Source organism: Elephas maximus, chromosome 2 (assembly GCF_024166365.1).
Source record: "Elephas maximus indicus isolate mEleMax1 chromosome 2, mEleMax1 primary haplotype, whole genome shotgun sequence".
Lineage (NCBI taxonomy): Eukaryota > Metazoa > Chordata > Mammalia > Proboscidea > Elephantidae > Elephas > Elephas maximus.
This window is the reverse complement of record NC_064820.1, coordinates 78,197,224-78,218,340: the sequence shown is the minus strand read 5'-3', so window position 1 is coordinate 78,218,340 and position 21,117 is coordinate 78,197,224. Positions and strand designations below refer to the sequence as shown.

At 38.0% G+C, this 21,117-nt stretch overlaps 1 protein-coding gene across 4 annotated transcripts in view; it reads right to left on the bottom strand.

The window, feature by feature from the left end:
• Nucleotides 1-21,117, bottom strand: part of ARHGEF28 (Rho guanine nucleotide exchange factor 28) — a 391,051-nt gene that overhangs the window by 36,153 nt on the left and 333,781 nt on the right. For 2 of the 4 annotated variants that reach the window (XM_049865615.1, XM_049865642.1), the window contains 6 exons: nucleotides 19,212-19,385; nucleotides 15,955-16,055; nucleotides 12,564-12,602; nucleotides 12,397-12,444; nucleotides 5,755-6,240; nucleotides 4,372-4,672 (listed from right to left, as the gene is read on the bottom strand). In XM_049865615.1, the coding sequence (XP_049721572.1) occupies nucleotides 4,372-4,672; nucleotides 5,755-6,240; nucleotides 12,397-12,444; nucleotides 12,564-12,602; nucleotides 15,955-16,055; nucleotides 19,212-19,385 (1,149 nt within the window). The remainder of the gene's footprint in view (nucleotides 1-4,371; nucleotides 4,673-5,754; nucleotides 6,241-12,396; nucleotides 12,445-12,563; nucleotides 12,603-15,954; nucleotides 16,056-19,211; nucleotides 19,386-21,117) is intronic. The other 2 variants (XM_049865625.1, XM_049865633.1) reach the window with 2 other exon arrangements.

Genomic DNA, 21,117 nt, shown 5'->3' with positions numbered 1-21,117 from the left:
CCATCAAGATGAAATATTCTTTTAATGCAATACTTTGAATTTTGGAAATGTTTTCACAGGAACCAAATTCTAATATGTTGTAAAGGGAGACACCCTTGGGAACACAAACTTAGTAAAGATATATATATTTTTAACATCTATATTCTTACACACATAATTTAGCTTTAAGTCAATCTCTCTTGATTTAAATTAATCACATGCACAGCAAAATCTGAAATACTTTATTGTATTGAAGAGAACTTTTTAGGTAACCTGCAAATCTTGGGATAAAAATAACTGAGGGGGGCTAAGAGGATTCAGATTAATTTCCATACCATAAAATATTTTCTCTGCTGATTAATGAAAACACAAATATCACAAACTAATAGATGCACTGAATAGATTACCTCAGCAAATCTAAAGCTGGGAGAAACAACAATCACAGAAATAAAATGGCTTTCCTTTTTTGCCTTTAAGAAAAGTAATGCAGCTGAGACTTTCATAGGACAAATTGGCGTAGTGGTTAAGAATTCAGCACCTGAGCAACCGATCAGCAGTTCAAATCCACTCTGTCCTATAGGGTCACTATGAGTCGGGTTCAACTCAACAGCACCTAATAACAATTACATAGTTATTGTCCTATATATAAAGAAATTTAAATTTTCTGTATCCTTGGCTGGAGTCCTGCAGAGGAGTAGAGATCAAGTTCTTAAACTAACAATTTGTTCCAATATAAATAAAATCAAATACCAATTTAAACTTCACGTTCAAACATCCAAGAAGTTTGTTCATGAAACAACTTCCAAAACTGGAGAGTAAAGTTCTTTAAAGTGCTACCTTAAAAAATATTTACAAATAGCATGGAGGTATCATTAAGCAACATTAGAGAAGCAAAATACCCTTAAGAGAGTATGTCCTGTAGAAAAACAGTGAAGCTAAAGAACATAATATCTATGGTATCTCAAGATGCTTGAACCTATGCAAGAGTTAGTCACCACAATTCAATGCACTTAGTAATATTTTCCAATTGGTAATGTTAAAAGGAGGAGGAGGGCAAACAAACAAAACTCACGCCAGCTGTGAACATTCTGCTAGGCATCACAAGAGGATTTACTCTAATATCTATACCAACTTCTTTAATAGTGTGATGATTAAGAGCATGGAGTCCAGAGCCAGATTTCCCAGGTTCAATTCCTGGCTCTGCCACTTACTAGCTGTGTGACCTTGACACTTAACCACTCTGTGCCTCAGTTTCCCCTCTCAAATGGAGGTAATAATAGAACAATTCTATTGGGTTGCTGTGAGAAATGAGTTTCTCCATGTAAAACCTTAGCACAGTGCCTAGAATTTGCTAAGTGTTATGTAATTGTTAGTGACAGCCAATTACAACCATTGTGCAAAGAGCACATTAAAATTAGATTGAACAAACCAATTAAAAATTCATCTAGGCTATTTTGGGGAATTTTATCTAAATATAATTTTTTCTATCAGCCTTATTGTTGTTAGGTGCTGTTGAGCTGATTTTGACTCATAGCGACCCCATGTGACAGAGTAGAACTGCCCCACAGGGTTTTCTAGGCTGTGATCTTTACACTAGCAGATCACCAGGTCTTTCTCCCTTGCAGAGCAACTAGTGGGTTAGAACCCATCTTTTGATTAGCAGCGAAGCACTTGACTATTGTGCCACCAGGGCTCTTTCTATCAGCCTTACAATTCCAGAAATTCACATTTCCATTTTCTCTGAACTAGTCACATAAACATACCAGGCCAGACAAAGAACAAACCCTTCTTCAAGGTGTTGCCTGGAAACTGCTGACTTTCGGGCCTAACAATGAAATCTTCTGCATCATATTAATCAATTAAATTAATAAACAACTAAATGCATATTTAACAAAACTACCTGCTAAAGGAAACCCTGGTGGCGTAGTGGTTAAGATTTACCACTGCTAACCAAAAGGTAGGCAGTTCAAATCTACCAGGCGCTCCTTGAAAACTCTACGGTTCAGTTCTACTCTGCCCTATGGGGTCACTATGAGTCGGAATCAACTCGATGGCAATGGGGTTTTGGGCCTGCTAAAAACGTTATAGGCTAATTTTGTCATGCAGAAAACTGTGAAATACAGGGACCCTCAGTAGTGGTCACTGATGACCATGCACTCAAACATTTAGCAGCAAAACTTGAAAGGAAGGGACACCTACACTAGATTGTCTTTGAGTCTAGCACATGGACTCCCTCCTCCTCCCAGCATGCTCTGGGGCCTGCTTCTCCCAGTCCAGCCCCTTCCACTCACTACCCCTGGAGCATGGACAGAGAACACCCGCAGAGCCTCGGTAAGCCTACCACCAGCAGCTTATTTTGTGTTACTTGAATTAATTACAAGAGTTGTAAAGGCTCTGGAGTGGTTTGAACAATGTTATCTGGCTCTGACCACCCTCTTTAGAATATATATCTAATTTTTATTCCACTTCCTATCACCTCCTAATCTCTGCCTTTTATTTCTCACCTCCAAAAATTGCTTATCATGCTTACGCAAACAAATATAAACAGCTTTTTTCACTAGTTGCAAAACCCCAGTGATTAACAGTGCACATTGCATTTCTGATCGAATCCCTACATCTATACACCAGGATGTTCCTGGGAGATTAGGGCCAAGCTGATTTTCTCTCTTCTGTCCATGTCCAGAGTTTCCTCAGCCAACAATGGACATACAATTTCTTAAGCATAAGTGCATTTTCTCAGCTTTTCCCTTGGCTGTATCTAATTTCTGACTTGTGGATAGATGGGTTTTGTATATTATCACTGTTTATTTCCTTAGTACATTTTCTATCTACTGCAAGTATGCTGCCAAATGTTTAAAAGCTTTCTACTTTGAAGCCTAAGTCAATAGAAAAAGATGAGAAATACACAAAAAGGAAAAGCAAAATGCTTCTTTTAAACAAAAGCTGAATGTGGTTTAACTCAAACCGAGTTTTTGAGTTATACCGAAACCGGCATGCAAAACCACACTGACAAAAATACATAAAACACTGTAAATAGCAAGTTAAGGAATCAACAGAGCAACGGAGCCTGTGCCTAAGAAAAGCATACGGCAATGTGGTCTCAACAGTACTAAGCTTGAAAGATAATATATTAAAGTAGCTAACATTTTCCAAATTCTGCTGGACCCTTTAATTTTTTTAAAACCAATGAACTATTCTTATACTTTTTATCTTTTTCATTTTTATTTAAAGAGCCTTTGAAATGGTATTTTAAAGAACTGTTTCCCATGTGCTGACTGGAAATAAGAATGTTACATTACTAACTAAATGATGTAAAGAATTACCCACACTAATAATCAACATCTTTCAAATCTGTAATAAACCGACTTGCAGACAGTGTTAAAAACTGGCGCAGGACTGGACAGTGCCTCCTTCTGTTGTACATAGGGTTGCTACGAGTTGAAACCAACTCGATGGCACCTAACAACAACAGGAGAAGCTGAATACTTTCAAAACTTCTAGTTGAAAAATAATCCTCCCAGCTGACAAACTAAGAATATATATTAAGCATGGAAGCAAATCTGCGTCCAGTTCTGAAAATCTACATAGGACTGCTTGTTTTATGTTTCTGAAACACTTTGCTGTTGGTGATTTATTTCACTTCCATGTGGCCAGCCATTTGTTTATTCCATTGCATGCCATCTGTTTTTTGGTAGAGAGGTTTCAAGTTCTTCTCATTCTCTACCTCATATAGCCCACAGAAAACAATTTATAATAGACATAGATTTAAATCATTTGGATTCACGTGGAGTTGGTAACTCGAGCTGCCTTTCATTTATATCTGGCAAATGCCTTAATGGGATTAGCAAATTGTGTTATTACGAGGTACTTGTGGAGACACAACACCTTTTTTTACAATGACAAATTATGTTAACAGTTTCATTCGGAGTGTTTAATAGCAGTACAGAAGATTTCACTAATGTTACAGGAAATTGCCCTGATAGACAATAAAGTCCTACCACAAACCCTGCCCATATATATCAATTCTGAGAGTCAATGAATATGTATACAGGATGAGGGGAGGGGGATTTACAGCGGGGAATAAATATCAGGTTGCTTCACTTTTAAGGGAATGTTATCATTTAACCATAGACTTGTAAACCCTTCCTGGCTCCTGCGTCGTGGCGGCCTTCTCTAAGCCCTCCAACCATGGTCTGGGTTGTCTAGATACTTACAAGTGAAGGCACTCCCCAGACTTCCCCAAAGAAAAGTTTGTGCCACAAACTCCAGCTCAGCAGTAGCAATTTATTCTCATTCTAGGGCTCACTTGGATTTACTCTAAAGAAGACTCAACCATTTAGAGAAATAATTCCTTGTTCAAACTCTACAGATGATGTTTAAAGTATTAATTACCATTTTTACAAGAATCCTTGCTGCTTTTGTGGAGAGGAGGTATCTGATGACAGGACCCAGGGGCTGTCCACAGTTCATGGTTGATATCCAAGGGCTGAGACACGTCCATCTTCAGGTCTACCTGATTTTCACTAGTCCTTACCAAATCAGAGTGAGATATGTTTGGGGGGTCAATGTCATCCTGATGGGTATCTGATAGATTTGGTTTGTTGAAAGTGTTAAGTGACATTTGTACTAAAGCTTCATTGATGAAGAATGAATTTTCATGACAAAAACTCTCAGAGCGATTAAGGTCCATTACCTGCGTAAGGAAATACAGAAAAAGTACAATAATTTCTCTAGTTACTTTCACAATTTTCATCAAGTATTTATTCCTAACCAAATTTAACAATCAAGGTTTCAGTAAGAGTGAGGTCAATAAGACTGTTTTCCTTTACTGCCTACATCCCCTTTTAATTAGCTAATACCAAATGAGCAATAGGTTATGCCAGACAGATCTTGAAAAAAACAGTCATGTTCTATGCCATTAAACTGCTTCCACTTTATTTTAGCCAGAGAGGGCAGCATTTTTACTTTTGCTAAATAAAAAAGATGAAATCCTAGCCACATATACATGAGGAATTTGCAATAAATGTGATTTAGCCAACTTGAAAGGAAAATCAAAAGCAACATAGATCTTATATAACCTGATCAATGCTTATAACTTTGTGCACTATCGATAAAAAGCGTGTGTGCACATAGCACAGAAAAATAAATTCCTAGGAGAAACGGAATTGTCAAGCATGGTTAGAGGAGATGCAAAAGGATTGTAGAATCTTCCAAAATCCTACACAGTGGTTAATTAGTATAACTTACGTTAACTACCGCTAGTGAAATGGATTTTGAATTTACTGTATCAAATTTATCAAAAGAATAAGCTTGGAATAACGGAATAATATTATACTTGCTAAATTCAGTACCTATACTACACATGGATAGATAATTCATCTACTAAAAAGGATACCTACATCAAACTCTTTATAACAGACTATATAAAGTGGGCTCTTCAAATGTAAGAAAAAATGCACGCTCATAGCAAGTGTGCCTACAAGACAAACCTATCCTTGCCTTATTGGACCAACTCAATTCTACGTTTCTCCCCACGGGGTAGGGATATCTCAGTGCACAGTGTTCCAATAGGAGCTAAGCTTTTAAAATTTCCATATTTTAGCTCAAGACACATATGCGTTGTCTCCGAAAGTTCCATGCTTCTGCTTCCTATAGGTTGAGAAACTCCTGCGAGCTCTTACACAAGAACCACAAAGATGAACGTTTGGTAAGAGAGCTACCATGGCTACACTCGTCATCGAGAAGCTGCCTTAAACTCCTTCCATGTGCACATACCTCCTTGCTTCCTGGAGAAAATGCTGCCGGTAGGCTGCTCTGCCTGCCGTGCTTCCAGCGGCACAGCAGCCTCTGCTGGGTCCGCATCTTCTCCCTCTCCCTCTCCACCATCCGCTGGCCCTCCCTCAGCCGCTCCAGGTTCTGCTGGTACTCCTGGAGCTGATGGGCCAACTCCCCACGGTTCCTCAGCAGCAGCTCCTCCTGCGATTGGCACTCCCGCTCCCGCTCCTGCAGCCAGCTCTCCTTAGCCTCCTGCTCCCGCTGCTGCTGGTCACACCTGCGGTGCCAGCGCCGCTGGTCCTGCTGGAACTGGTGTTGCAGTTTGTGGATGTTTGCTAGCTCCTCACGCTGCTTCTCCAAGTTGCGGTACTTATCCTGGTCCTGAAACGGGCTGCCACGGAAAGAGTGGCCAAGAGAGAGTCTCTCCTGCTGCTGGAGGACCAGCTTGTGGATCTCAATGTGGCTATCCTGGATGGTCAGGGCGGCCTGTCAGAGCAAAACAGAAGAACAAGTCAAGTTTTCCATATTGTTTAAGCTTTGGGCCAGAACGAGCTCTAAACACATAACGCATGACCAAATTATCTTCTCTTAATATTTCTGCCCTTTTTCTAAGTTTCCTCCAAAGACAGACTTCAGCACTTTTAATCGGTCTGTCCCATTCCCTACCGATAACCAGTTAAACAGCCAGTTGCTGCTGAGTCGATTCCAACTCATGGTGACCCCATGTGTGTCACAGTAGAATTGTACTCCATAGAGTTTTCAATGGCCAATTCCTTTTTTTTTTTTTAGAAGTTTAGAAATAGATTGCCAGGCTTTTTTTCCGAGACACCTCTGGGTGGACTCAAATCGCCAACCTTCCAGTTAGGAGCTGAGCTCTTACCCACAGACCTTCCTAGTGGTAAGGCCTGGGAATTTAGATAGAAAGGAAATAAAGCACAAAGGCAACACTTATCCCCTTCCTGAGAAATGTGATTTATTGCTGCTTGTTGGATATCACTTAAGCAAGTCTTCTGAATAAAAATTCAGTACATAAATTCTCAAGACTCTGCATTCCTGATCTATGTTTCATTCTCTTGCTGAGGTCTCCCCAGTCAATAATTCATGAGAATTTAAGAATTTATATAAGCCTAGTAGTATCTTTTGAGTCCCAAACCAGAACTTACTTGAACTATATTGCCTTCATGAAGACATGAAAATAAAACCATTTGAAGAGTTTTGGTAAATAATATTTTTTTAAATATCAGGCCCAAGAATAGCAGTTAATACTATTTTTAGGAGATATAAAAGTGGCTTAAGCTATCCCAGTTACCACTGTTTCTTTGCATTAGAGCAGGAAGGTCAAACATAAAAAACCAAGCTGAAATTCATTTGTTTAATAGATTGCTAACAGGAGGCTAGAATGATTAAGGGAAAATAGATACCTAAATCCCAGAGCACATTACCAACCAGATTTAAAAAAAACATTTTAAGTTACAGTATCTGCCTATGAAAAGTTTGGCAGCATCACAGGAAATAATTGCCAAGATTTGGAAGGATTTCACAAAACCAAAAAAAAAAAAAAAACTCTGTGAATGCCCTTGGAAGCTTTTAATTTTAGAAGTTCCCATTTAAAGTGCAAAAAAAGTATAGAAGGGACAAATTGAAAATGGACACATACTGGGTATGTGTGTTTGTTTTAACTCTGTATGTGAAATTATTGCTCTCCTAGGGATAATTTCATATTTTTCTTTCCTAAAAATTTTAAAACTGTCCATTTAACAAATGCAGGGAAGACAGGGACTTAACCATTACTCCTTTGTTAAGTGAACAGCTTCCTATACTTTTAAAAAGTTATGTAACTAAGATACATTTTTAATTGGTACTTATAATAACATATAAAATGTACTCACTGGGGCTTTTGAAATAAACTCATATTTTTAAGTTGAAAAATAATATTTCAGATTCGAACATTTGAAATTTCATCTGAACATCTGATTAACAGATTTTATAAGTAATCATAAAGAGAGCAATGATTATCATTGAAAATAGGTACTAATTATTTTTGCTCTTTAAATATGAAATATTTAGCACATAAACCAAAAACCATACCCACTGCCAGCAAGTTGATTCTGACTCATAGAAACCCTAAAGGACAGAGTAGGGGCTTCCAAGGCTGTAATCTTTACAGAAGCCAACTGCAACATCCTTCTCCCATAGTGCGGCTAGTGGGTTCAAACCGCTGACCTTTTGGTTAGCAGGCAAGCGCTTTAACCACTGGACCACCAGGGATCCTCAATCAGCATGTAGCAATAAACAATTCAAAGCTTTGCTGACCTGGCTAGGACAAATTGTAGACAGCACATCACCACTTAAGTCTAATAAATGCTAAGGTGTCAATACAATAAAACAAACAAAAATCCAATATGTTAGATGCCAAAACTACCATAGGCTACGATAACTCATATGTAAGCATACAATTAGAATAATCAAGTGCTATCATGAAGTATTCTTCATGTTTAGTTAGCATTTGGGATAAGACCATTCCCTTCTCTCACACAGAGATGAAATTTGAAGACAGGATATATATTTTCCTACTTAGAGTTTGCATTTATATTTGGGACAGAGAACAGCACTTGCTTTTTAAGTTTAGGGAAATTCTCAACTCACTGTCTTTTAACTTTTCTTTACCAGAACAGCCCTTCCTTTCTGCCCTGCATATACCTCATCTCTAACTCTGCTCTCATACAGGAATCAAATTTCATTTTCATCTGATTTTAAAAAATGCTTAAGTAAAAACTTCAATCATGCATAAGAGATTCAGCTTCAAAAGAGATGATTGTATCATGAATAGAAATCTTTCAGAGCCCATATAGCTCAAAAGTTTTTGGCTAGATCAAGAGAATCCACTATAGAGTTCCACATTCCTTTTTTTGCTCCAACCAAATAGCTTGCAAAAATTAGGTCATCTAGGTCACTGGGCTTTTCTGAACCTTGAATCCCCACAAGGCTTCATTCAAAGTTGAAAAGAAGAGATTGAAACACTTTAAGAGTGTTTCATCAGGCAATGCAAGCCTGGATGCTCAGTGTTTTTATCTCTCAAAAATTAATTAACTCTATGAGATATAACTATTGGTGTCTACACATCTGGAGCAAAAGAGAAAGAAGGAAACCAAAGACTCAAAGAAGAAACTAGTCTACAGGACTAATAGTCTACATAAACCACAGCCTCACCTACCTTGAGACCAGAACAACTAGATGGTGCCCGGCTACCACTACCAACTGTCCTAACCAGGTACACAAAGATGGTGCAGATAGAATGGGAAAAAAAATGTAGAACAAAACTTGAATTTCCAAAAAAGTCCAGATTTACTGGACTGGTAGAAACTAGTGGAACTCCTGAGACTACCAGTCTGGGAGACCCTATAAACTTGGAATTCAAATCACTCCCAGAGGTCACCTATCAGTCAAAAGACAGAATGACTCATAAAATAAATAATATCACCCGTGAGTACTGTGCTCCTAAAACAATCATCTAAATGAAACCTAAGAGTCAACAGCTACCCTAAACCAAAGATGAGAAGGTAAGGGAGGATAAGGAGGCTGGAACAAGCAGAACAATCAGAAAGGAAATAATGAGAATACTGACACATTGTGAAAAGTGTAATCAATGTCACTGAATCATATGCATAGAAATTGTTAAATGAGAACCTAATTTGCTATGTAAATTTTCTCCAAAATAACAATAAGATATTTTTACAAAGTTAATGAACTTTTCCAAACTATATCTCTTCTCAGTTAACATTTAAACGAAAGAATACTTGCATTACATGATAAATCTCTAAGAGCATTTACCCCAGATCAGCATATCAAATGTAACACAGTAAAGGCATTCCCACTAAATCCTGAACAAGACAAGGATGCTTACTATCACCACTACTATTTAATACAATTTCCAAAGTTCTAGCCAAAGCAGTAAGCCAAGAAAATGAAAGTGAAGAAAAGCTACGGTATCATTATTTTCAAATTTTACTTTATACGTAGAAAACGCCAAAGAATCAACTGAAAACTATTAAAACAAAAAATCAAGATCAATGAGTTGGCCATTACAAAATAAATACATAGAAATCAATACCTTTATTTATGCCAGCAACGATGACTGGGGAAACATATGAAAAAATTCCATTCACAATTGCAACAAAAACACAAATACCTAGAAATAAACTTAATAAGAAAAATATACCATACAATCATGGATTGAATTGTGTCTCTGAAAAATATGTATCAACTTGGTTAGGCCATGATTCCTAGTATTGTGTGGTTGTCTTCCATTTCGTGATTGTAATTTTATGTTAAAGAGGATTAAGGGGGGATTGTAACACCCTTACTAAGGTCACATCCCTGATCCAGCAATAAAAGGGAAGGGAAGCAAGCAAAGAGGAGGGAACCTCAGACCACCAGGAAAGAGGCCCCAGGAGCAGAGTGTGTCCTTTGGACTCGGGGTTCCTGGCGGAGAAGCTCCTAGTCCAGGGGAAGATTGATGAGAAGGACCTTCCTACAGAACCGACAGACAGGGGAAGCCTTCCCTTAGAGCTGACCCCCTGGTTTTGGACTTCTAGCGAGCTGAACCCAGTGCCATCGAGTCAATTCTGACTCATAGCGACCCTTAGGACACAATAGAACTGCCCCATAGAGTTTTAGACTTGAGAAAATAAATTTCTCTTTGTTAAAGCCATCCACTTGTGGTATTTCTGTTATAGTAGCACTAGATGACTAAGACACATACCTATATGAAGATGACCACAAAGCTTTCAAGTAGAACATAAGAGAAGAACGACACCACGTTCTTAGAAAAGAAGACTATTGCAAATGTGCCAATTCTCCACAATTTAATAAATATAATGAGGTTTTAATGTAAGGGTCTTGGTAGGAGTTAAGAAACTTGACAGCTATTGTGAAAGAATATATAGGTAAGCATAGAAGAACAATAAGATACTAGTAATTAACTTGACGGCACACAACAACAGCAGTAATGTCATATGTTCAAATGTAATCCACACCTTAATAATTGGGAGAATGGTACTGAAGCAAAGATAGACAGATGTTCAATAGAATATAACAGAAATAAGCCTGCAACAGTCCAAGTGTAAATAAGAAAACATCAAATGGAGTATAACTTCACATTTTCTGGTGAAAACACAATCACATTTAACTTTGATTACTTTTAATATTCAACAGGTATGAGAAACCTGAATGGCTAATAAGTGGGTGACAAAAAATGTTCAGTTTCATCAGTAATCAAAGAAATACAAATTAAAATAATCAGACACCTTCATCCATTTTCAAATGTGGGAGGAGAAAATATCAGATGGAGAAAAACAGATGGATTGATTCATTTTGGCAATGTCTATCAAAAACCTAAAAAAAAATTCTAGGAATTCATCTGAAGGAAACTCTCAGGTGCTGTCAAATAGATTAGTTTATCAAGGATGTCCACTACAGTGTTATTTATAATAACACAAAAATGTGAACTGTAAGGGGTTAAATATATGCTGCAAAAAGTATATATAAAATTATTGCAGAAAGACTGGAGGAAAATGCATCAATACGATAATAGTAATTCTTTCTGTAAAATAACGTCATTTTTATTTTACTTATGTTCTCAAATTTTCCTAAAATTTTGCAAACATTGCTTTTCTAATGTCATTTTTAAAGGTTGTTTAATTAGTAAAATAAGCCATTAGGTACATTTAGCCTCTTTCTTGTGCAGGGTGTAAGGGATCGTCCAACCATATGATCCTCAATGCAAGCGTGATTTTTTTATGTCTTTCTTTGAAAGACAGGGAGCCATTTGTAAGTAGGTTCTCCAGTGCATTTACCTTCTGTGTTCAGCCCACAGCATAGTACCAGCATACAGAAGGCATTTAATAAATGCTTAGATGGATGAACAAACAAAAGAATGAAGGTGCATATGAATTTAACTGTTCTAAATGCCTATCCATTGCCATTGAGTCAATTCCAACTCCTAACACCCCTATAGGACAGAGTAGAACTGCCCCATAGGGTTTCCTAGGCTGTAATCTTTACTGAAGCAGACTGCCACATCTTTCTCCTGCAGAGTGGCTCGTTCAAACTGCTGACTTTTCAGGTAGCAGTCGAGCACTGCAACAATGGGTTCAAACATAGCAACGACTGTAAGGATGGTGTAGGACCGGGCAGTGCCTCATTCTGTTGTACACAGGGTTGCTATGAGTCGGAACTGACTCAATGGCACCTAAAAACAACAATAAAGGCCTAAGGCCACATTTGGAAATGAAAAATGGTCAGGCATGAATTTACGTTTTCACCAGAAAACGTGAAGTCATGCTACCCTCATCTAAGAGTTTCATTGTAAACTTGAAGCCAGATCACGTTCACCAATTTTTTTAAAGATATGAACTGTTTTATGATGTCAGAGAAGAATGATATAAAATGTGGTGGTGGTGTTGCCTCATGATTACAAAACCAGGTTACGTTCAACACATCTAGCTGAGTTGCACTTAGGGGGTTGGCATTCTTTTAAGACCCCTCAATTGTTCTAATTTTTAAAATCTAGGAATCATCAAATAAAGTGAATTGCAAAAAGAAAAACATTCACAACATCAAAGATTAGAGAAGAGTAGTTACCTGAAGGCTATATAAGAGGCGGGTTAAATTCTGTATAGCTTGTATCATCTGAAAAATAAGATCCTAAGTGTCAAATTCTCAAAAAAGCATTCTTTATCCACAAATAAAGAGATGGTATAAGGTTTTTGTTTTTTTTTTTTTTAAGGTTTAGAGTATACATAGCTCACCTCTGACTGTGAAGAACTTGGAAAATTTCTATATTCCACCTAAAATACATAAAAACATAAGAAAGTGAACAGCCACTCTACTTCTGAAAAGCTGCACTGTAGTGTTTCAAAACGTCTGACCTCAGGTAAATCACTTCCCTCTCTAGACTTGGTTACCTCACCTACAGTGACTCGTTTCCTCCCAGAAATAAAAGGCTATTGAATAAAACAATGACTTGATACCAAGACACCTCTTGGTGCAAATGCAGTGTTTAAAATGCAACTCTTCTCCCAACCAGCAGGGAGTTAATCCTTAAAATAACACAGATGACAGCAAGGAGGCCCTGCAAACTCTAAGTAAGTGACAATATTTACCTTGTGCAAACCACACTGTAAATTGAGCTCTCTGTGCCCAGGCTGTAGTTGTCTCCCAGGCCAGGCTGGCCCCTTGTGTCCTGGAGGCCAGATTTGGAAGCTCGAGAACATCACCTCTGGCCTCTAGCTCCCTGTCTCAGTATTTGCGATTCATGAAGACCAAACAGCTATTGACTGTGAGAAGAAACCAGACCCAGAGACTGTCCACAGGGTAGCTTTGCTGGCCTGCTCCATAATCTACCACACCTGAGTCCACTAGACCTGGGACTCCCTTAGCAGAAGTGCTGTCAGCAGAGGGCGTGAGTGAGGCTACAGGAGACCATCTGCTCCTAGAGATCGGGGTCTATGCCTCATTCTTTCTATTTCCCACAATACATATTGAGGGTACAAGTAGAAAGTGAGAATTTTCAGTTTCCAAAATTAAACTGAACATTTGCTTATTGATTTATTTTTTGTCTTCTCTTATTAGAATGTAACCCATCTACTAAAAAAAAAAAAAATTTTTTTTTTTTTTTTAGCAGGGCTTTATCTATTTGTTCAGTGCTATATTCCCAATAAAATATTCCCAAAGCTAAGAACAATACTTGTCAAGTAATGGACACTCCACAAATGTTTGTTGAATGAATGACTATCAGTTGAATTTGGTTATACCCCACTCAACGAATAAATACTGAGCATCCACTATGTCCTCCTTACACTATGGGAGATAAGCAGAATCCCCATCCTTCTTGCTCTTGTCTGAGGAGATCTAAATTTAAGAGTAAGGAACTGTCACCCTTAGTGATGGTCTCAGGTAACTTTGGACTTGTCACTAAATTCAATCAGTTCAGGGCTGATGAGGCTGTGATGAGCTACCCAGATTTCATCTTCCCTCCTGCGCCAAGGCTCTTCCTCAACACTGCAATTAGCAAATTCCTGACTAAGCAACATCTCTAATAGGGTGAAGACAAAAGATGGGAAAGGAGATGAAGTTTAGAGTCATTAAATCTGTGCCTAGCTCTATCGAAGATTTTATAATTTAGGATATGGACAATACTGCCAACAGTCCTGTTCTTTACTTTTTAGAGGGGTTCAAGCCCCCTCTGAGAAACTGAGGAAAGCCCTGGAGTGTCTTTACTCCCCAGATGCCTTATGACCCTGCACAGAACTTTTGCATATAACTCCAAAGGCTTTCCAGCCCCCTGGGGTCCAGGATTTGGTGGATCCCAGGCTAAGACCCCATTTTATAGTGAGTTTTGAAGTTTTTTCTGTTCTGGTTCTGTCCTTTCCTATCTACACTCCACAGCTTTTGGAACATGAAGGTTGTAGGGTATAGAACTTTCATAAAAATTAAAACATAAAAATTAACTTTTTTAAAAAAAGTTTTTAAAACTTTTATAAAAATTAGAAACATAGAAATCAGTTGGATTATGATAATGATACATGTGACTGCTTGTATCAAAGAACCACCAGGTTTGAGACAAAGCAGTAATGCTCCGCAGCTTCTTTTTAATGGAGTTGGTCTGCCACCTTGTGGTCAGTGTGCACAGCTGCTGCTGGTGATTTAAACAAAGGATTTCTGTCATTTGTGTTAAATTTTTTTTACTTGATAATTTTTTAATAAACCCTACCTTATTAAAGAAGCTAATGATAAAATATCCATTATATACATTTTTAAAGTCTGATCTCAAGCACCCAGCCCTATTTCTCAGTTTAGTTTCTCAAAATGCATTATTAAGGACAAAATGTTCCAGAAAGGTAAATCCAAAGAGGAACCTGAACACTTAATCTCACTTATCCACCTGTGACTGAGTCATGGAAGGGAAGGACATTACGAATGCGAGCCGCCACTACTTTCCAATAAAGAGAAAACGATTACTGATCAGTTCCTTTCTTTCCTTCTTTTTGTTAGTAGTACAAAAGCAGTTGGAAGTTATGAACTTAAAAGTGTTGTCTGCATTGAAAAGGATAAAAAGCAGGAACACTTTATGAAGAAATAAGTTGAAAGATTATCATCAGAATAGATAGAATAAAATCTTGCCTTCCTATTTTCATTTTAGCCTGTGAAGTTTAAAAAAGAACACCAAATCACAGCCACCTGTCTATGGGGTGATCATTTTTTAAAACTCTTGGACTTAGTTTCTCGATCATATGCAATATATAGAAAATATACAATATAGAAAATATGTTAAATATACAATAGAAGATCTGTACATGTGCCTGATATGTGCCTATTCCATTGTGCCTGTTCCATTATGTCTAATTGTGTGGTAATGTGTGCAATTTAATCCTAGATAAAGCTAAATTCTTGAGCCCCAAATAATCCAAAGGAGGCGGACTAGCCCCCCCTCCAAAGCCATATTCTTTTTCCCTCTCTATAACTGATATCTTAATTTTACTTGAACTTAACAGGAAGTTTCATACATTTAATTTTTAAAGAGAGGGTTATAACCTATACATACAATAAGTCAAACAAAGACGAAGTGTTTGGAACCACTGTGCCCCAACAAAAATTGTTCAGGTTAATTAAGTCTATTAAAAATAGCTGAAAATGTGGCTGGTGACAGGAAAACAAATAATCTGAAAGGAGAGGAAGGTCAAAGAAGGTGAACAAAGCAAGAATATTCCAAAGTAAAAATTACTTCAGCCATGCTAGCACCCCCAGGTTGTATAACGGCCCCAGTACCCAGGACCACTTCTCAGGCAAACAGCTGATAAATATCCTCTGTGAAAGGCTAAAGAAAGGCTCACAGCGCAGAAAGGCAAGAAAAGAAGAAAGCGCAGACACACATATACACATTCAGTTTTTAAATCTTTTTAATAACTTTTCAATTGTTTCTTTGTTTACACCTACATGATTTAGGAAGAGCAAGAACATTTTAAGAAGAAATAAGTTAGAAAGTTTGAATATAGATACTTAAATTGAGAACAATTCAGGGAAACACTTTCATTCCACTCACCGCTATTGACAGAACAGGACCTGAGGTAATTTTTATCATTATTATTAACATTACACAAAGTAACCAGTGCTGTCGACCAACAAATCAGTTAACAATACCTTCTCCCCTGCATCAGAGACTGCCAAGTCGGTTACAACACCCTGGGTCCCGGGATCCATATCCCAACAGCCTCTTCCTCCTGTCCCTTCTGTGACTACTGCTGGGAGTGCACCATTGAGACAGAAACAAAAAGGACAACATCAAACATCAGCCAGAGGACCGGGCTCTTTTGTACACAATTGACACATATTTTGAAATAAGAGATATCACAAAATAGTACCTACTGAATACAGTCCCTGCCCTCATGGGGCTTACACACTAATATATACCAAACTGACCAATGGTATGAATTATCATCTACATTTTAATTTTTATTTCTTTCTTGCAGTGAAGTGTTCATGGGATGTTTGTGAAATAGAGAAGGGAGATTCTACAGCTCGCTTTCACTTAATAGGAAAAAGCCTCCTGGGGAGGATGAAATTTAAAACTGGTGCTGTAGGACAAACACGGTCTCTTAGCAGACCCAAGCACGACTCTTAGGAAACAGGTTCATAAAAAGGCTCCCTGGTGACCAGTACAAGAGCAGCAGACAATAAACAGGGTTTAGAAGGAAGGAGTCCAAAGGCAGGAGTGAGATATCTTTCTAAGAAGGGTGAAGATGGCTAATACTTCATGATCTCATAGTCGTAGGCACACCGAGAACCTCTGTCTCTGAACAATTTATTTTAAAACAATTTCCAAATGTATTTTTTTTCTCACATTTCTTGCTTATGCTGTAAATTTACATCCACAGAAACAAGCCCAGAAGTGTTTTTAAGTACCAAATACAAATTTCACTTTATCCGTTAAATCTCCCTTGGTGGGATTTTGTTCATTTGTTTACCTGTGTGAACTCAGTTAAAACTTATACTATTTTGGAGCCTGGTAGTGTAATGGTTAAGAACTTGGCTGCTAACCAAAACGTCAGCAATTCGAATTCACCAGCCGCTCCTTGGAAATCCTATGATGCAGTTCTATTTTATCCTATAGGGTCGCTACAAGTCAGAATCGACTCAACGGCAACAGGTTTGGTTGGTTGGTTTTTTTTTTTTTTGGTTATGTTCACATTGCATTGATTAAAGCTAGACTTCTCAAAGCAGTTTCACACATAGGATTTCACCGGAACCATATCCAATCAGGACTCTGATAAAATAAATATTCACTTTGTGACACGTTTATACTTTTTTTTTTTCAGTGCCATCTTGAATTTTTATTCTGGTAAAGGAAATACTTTTTTTTTCTTGGTTTAGATTAATAAAAATATTTATGTCTTTGGAAAATGAAAGTCCTCTAGAACGCCAAAGGCCCCTTCTAATACAAAAAGACTGTTTTGCTTGTTTAAGTGGAAACTGCTTCAAGTGATATCAGCTAAAAACTAAGTTCATTTTGCACAAATTGGTCAATACTTACTGACTTATAGGGAAAGGAAATTATATAGGGTTTTTTTTTTTTTTCCTGTCATTCAAAAGATGCTCCCACTATTGGGTACTATTCTTAACTTTTAAGGCAACTCCAAAGGCATGACCAAAGAATTAGCTATTCCCTTTCTCGTCCTCCATCATAGAAATAAGGACAATCAAATGGGGAAGGAAGTTGACAGTGAACTCAATGAAGGCAGAAAAATAGAATGTAGGTCAGGTCCCCTATTCCTGAATTCAATTTTAAGCTGATCTAAGAACTCTCCAGCAGACAGAACTTTACAGAAAGTAGATTATATTAATCTACCTGATCAGGTGTGTTCAGGACTAAAAATAGGGGGCCTTGCTTAGTCTCTAATGTCAGATTGACATGGGCCCAACTCAGAAGGAGCCAGTTCTCAAAGCCAGTCATAAAACGGACCCACTCAGTTATAGATCTTCATTTAGGAATAGTCATTTTCCCTCAGCCATTTGATAAAGAGAACCAAACTCTTATAGAACTATGTTTCAATCCAGCCCAGAACTGAATAGGCCTTTGGGGTACAGGACCCCGCCAACCCAACCCTGCACCTCCCCTACATGAATCTGGTATCAGACCACTATAGAAGCCTCTCAAGGGCTCTAGTAGATGCAATGGTGTCCCCTTGGGACTCTCCCAAGTCACAGGAGATGTGGACACAGACAGGGAGACCCTTCATGCCTGCCCCGCAGGGAGGCAAGATGCAGTCATGTGCTCGGAGCAGCTGCAGCAGTGGAGAAGGAGCCTCTCCAGCTGTCCCTGGGGCGAGGCTGAGAGCCGCAGATCCCCGCATGTATTTTTAGATAGAACTTCCTCAATGGCATAATGAGGCTCTTCTTTAAAAGGGAAATCACCCAGGGCAGTACAGCTCCCCTGATGAATCTGGGCTCTGTAGAAATGAAAAACATATGTGCCCATTCTGAAAATAGAAACTCAGGATTAGATAAAGCAGAACTTGAGAAGGGAAAAATAAATTATTGGTCTTGGTTTAAAAAAAAAAAATGTATAAAGTTAAAAAGCTGTACTACTTCTATATATTTTAATTAACCAAAGAAATTCTAAGACAATTTAATCCTCTAACCTCTAGCTACTAAAGACATTTTATCTCGTGCATATAAGACCTTGTAGAAGTAAGGCTTTTACTACCCATACATGATGGAAAATATACTCTTTATGCTCTTATCTCAGAAAACCTTGTGGTACTGAATGTTTATATCACAACCATGCACATAACAGTATAATTAGGTTCTGAGAAATCACCTAGGCCAATTCTCTACATTCTATTTTTCTGTATCTAAAAAATATTGAAACTGTGTTTTAATAAATGAATTCTAACCTGAACTATGATGATGTAGGTCAAGAATCTTCTAGCATTTCTGCCTTTAACCACACACCAAACCTTATACGCGTGTGTGTGTTTCTAATTTTACAAGTTAGTCTTCTCAGTTGGTGTAAATGAGATTATGTTTAAAAGTTTTTTTTTCCTCTAATGGACAGCAGGGACCCTTTTAAACTTAAAAAGAAGTTCTTTCAAAACTGTATTCAATAAATTGTATCAAAAAAGAACAACTGTAGGGATTGAGAAAAGTACCAAGCTTGTCTGGGAAACAGAGCAATATAACCCACCAGCTACTCTTTAAATTCTTGTCCTTGGAATACCAGAGTCATCATTATATGTAAAGCAGGCTAGCATATTTATTCTCAGGTTTTTTCCTAATTAAAAAAAATACATCAAGTCCCCTTTGAATAGGAACAGAGACATTTACTCCATTTTATGTTACTATTATATTTTCCAGGGGTTGTTTTCAGACTCATTAAAAAGGCCTGAATTTTCACTTACAAGCAGTAGAGAGTCCTGGTCCATCACTAGAACGTCCTGGTCCATCACTAGAACGTCCCGGTTCATCACTGGAACTGAGCATATCTGTCAAGCCAGATTCTACACGACTTTCCTCTAATGATTGACTTACGTCACCCATTTGTGAGGCCTTCACTGCCACTTGTAGGCTCTCAGCTAAGAAGAATAACAAAAACAAAAAATAAACAGGTATATATAATAAATAGCATAGATAGATAGATAGATAGCTTAATTGACTATTGAGTTGATTCCAACTCATAGCATCCCTATAAAGGACAGAGTAAAACTGCCCCCATACGGTTTCTGAGGAGCAGCTGATGGATTTGAACTGCCAGCATTTTGGTTACCAGCCAAACACTTAACCACTGCACCACCAGAGCCCTCTAATCTAGACTAGAGATTAGCAAACTGTATTTGGCCCGTGCCTCTTTTCACATGGCCCAGGAGCTAAGAATGGTTTTCACATTTTTCGAGGGTTATTTAAAAGCAAACACATACACAAAGAAGTATTTGCAACAGAGACTGTATGTGGCCTGCCAAGCCTAAAGTGTTTATTATCTGGCTCCTTACAGAAAAAAGCCCACTGACCTGTAATCTGGACCAGCACTTTTGCATTTTTTATGATAAAGAATTAATTGAATGGGCAAGTATAAATCCACTATATTAAAAAAATTTTAAATGCAATTTCAGTAAATTAGTACACTGAAAAAACTTCCCTGGAAGTCCATTAATTTAAATACGATACCAGGCATTAAGATTTTAAAAGCTGTTACTCAGAAATATTAGCTATTCTTCAAAAAACTATTTCCCCAAAACTTGCCTAAAAAATACAGACTCCCAATCTTCTCCCTAGGCCTACAGGATCAGACTCCCCATGGGGAGAAAACAAGAGATTTGCCCTTCAGCCTACTCTGAGGATTTGGCAAGACTGGGAGCACCACCCAGGAATCAAACCAAACCCACTGCCATGGAGTCGATTCAGACTCATAGCAACAGAGTAGAACCATAGGACCGAGTAGAACTGCCCCATAGGGTTTCCAAGGAGTGCTAGTAGAGTCAAACTACCAACCTTTTGGTTAGCAGCTAAGCTCTTAACCACTGCACCACCAGGGCAACTAGTATGTGGAACAGTATGATTCTGAGGACTCTACAAATATTTCTAACGTTAAGAATCAAGGACAAGAGATACAGTTTTTGCAAAGAGTAAATTAGATTACTAAATAGTCAAGGCAAATAAATATTAAAATACTCTGTCCAATAATACAGTTTAACAAACACTCACTGAGCATCTACTTTGTTAAAGGAGGTATTGGGCATTTGATAGTTATTATGGTGAGTTTGCAGATTGGAGGAAGAAAGAAACATATACAACTAACTATACCACAAGCACTAAAGATACACTAAACATTAACTATACTCAACTATAGCATGTGGTCAGTTCTATCATCAAGCTATTTGGACATCATAAAGTCCTATAGTCACACAGAGGGGCAGGACGATTATTTTAGCTAGTAGGATTAGGGAAAAAAAAAAATCTTTAAGGATATTAAGTCTGAGCAAGGCCTTGAAGGATGGATGGAATTCAACAGGCAGAGACAGAAGAGGAGAAGGGAGGGTTAAGCAGTCCATTAGAGGGACTGGAATGAGCAAAGACCTAGAAAGACAATTTAGGGTGCATTACAAAACAGGCCTTTTTTCACAGAAAGTAATTCCCTCACACTGATAAGAATCCCTGCTAAAACCTAGGGTTGCTATAAGTTGGAATCAACTCAACAGCAACAGGTTTGGTTCTTTGGTTTTGCTGTCTGGCACTGATCACCCTGACTCAGGGGTGGATTATCCAACCTAGGCCTCATCTAGTATCTCTTCTGCTCTGGGTTCTCTTTTG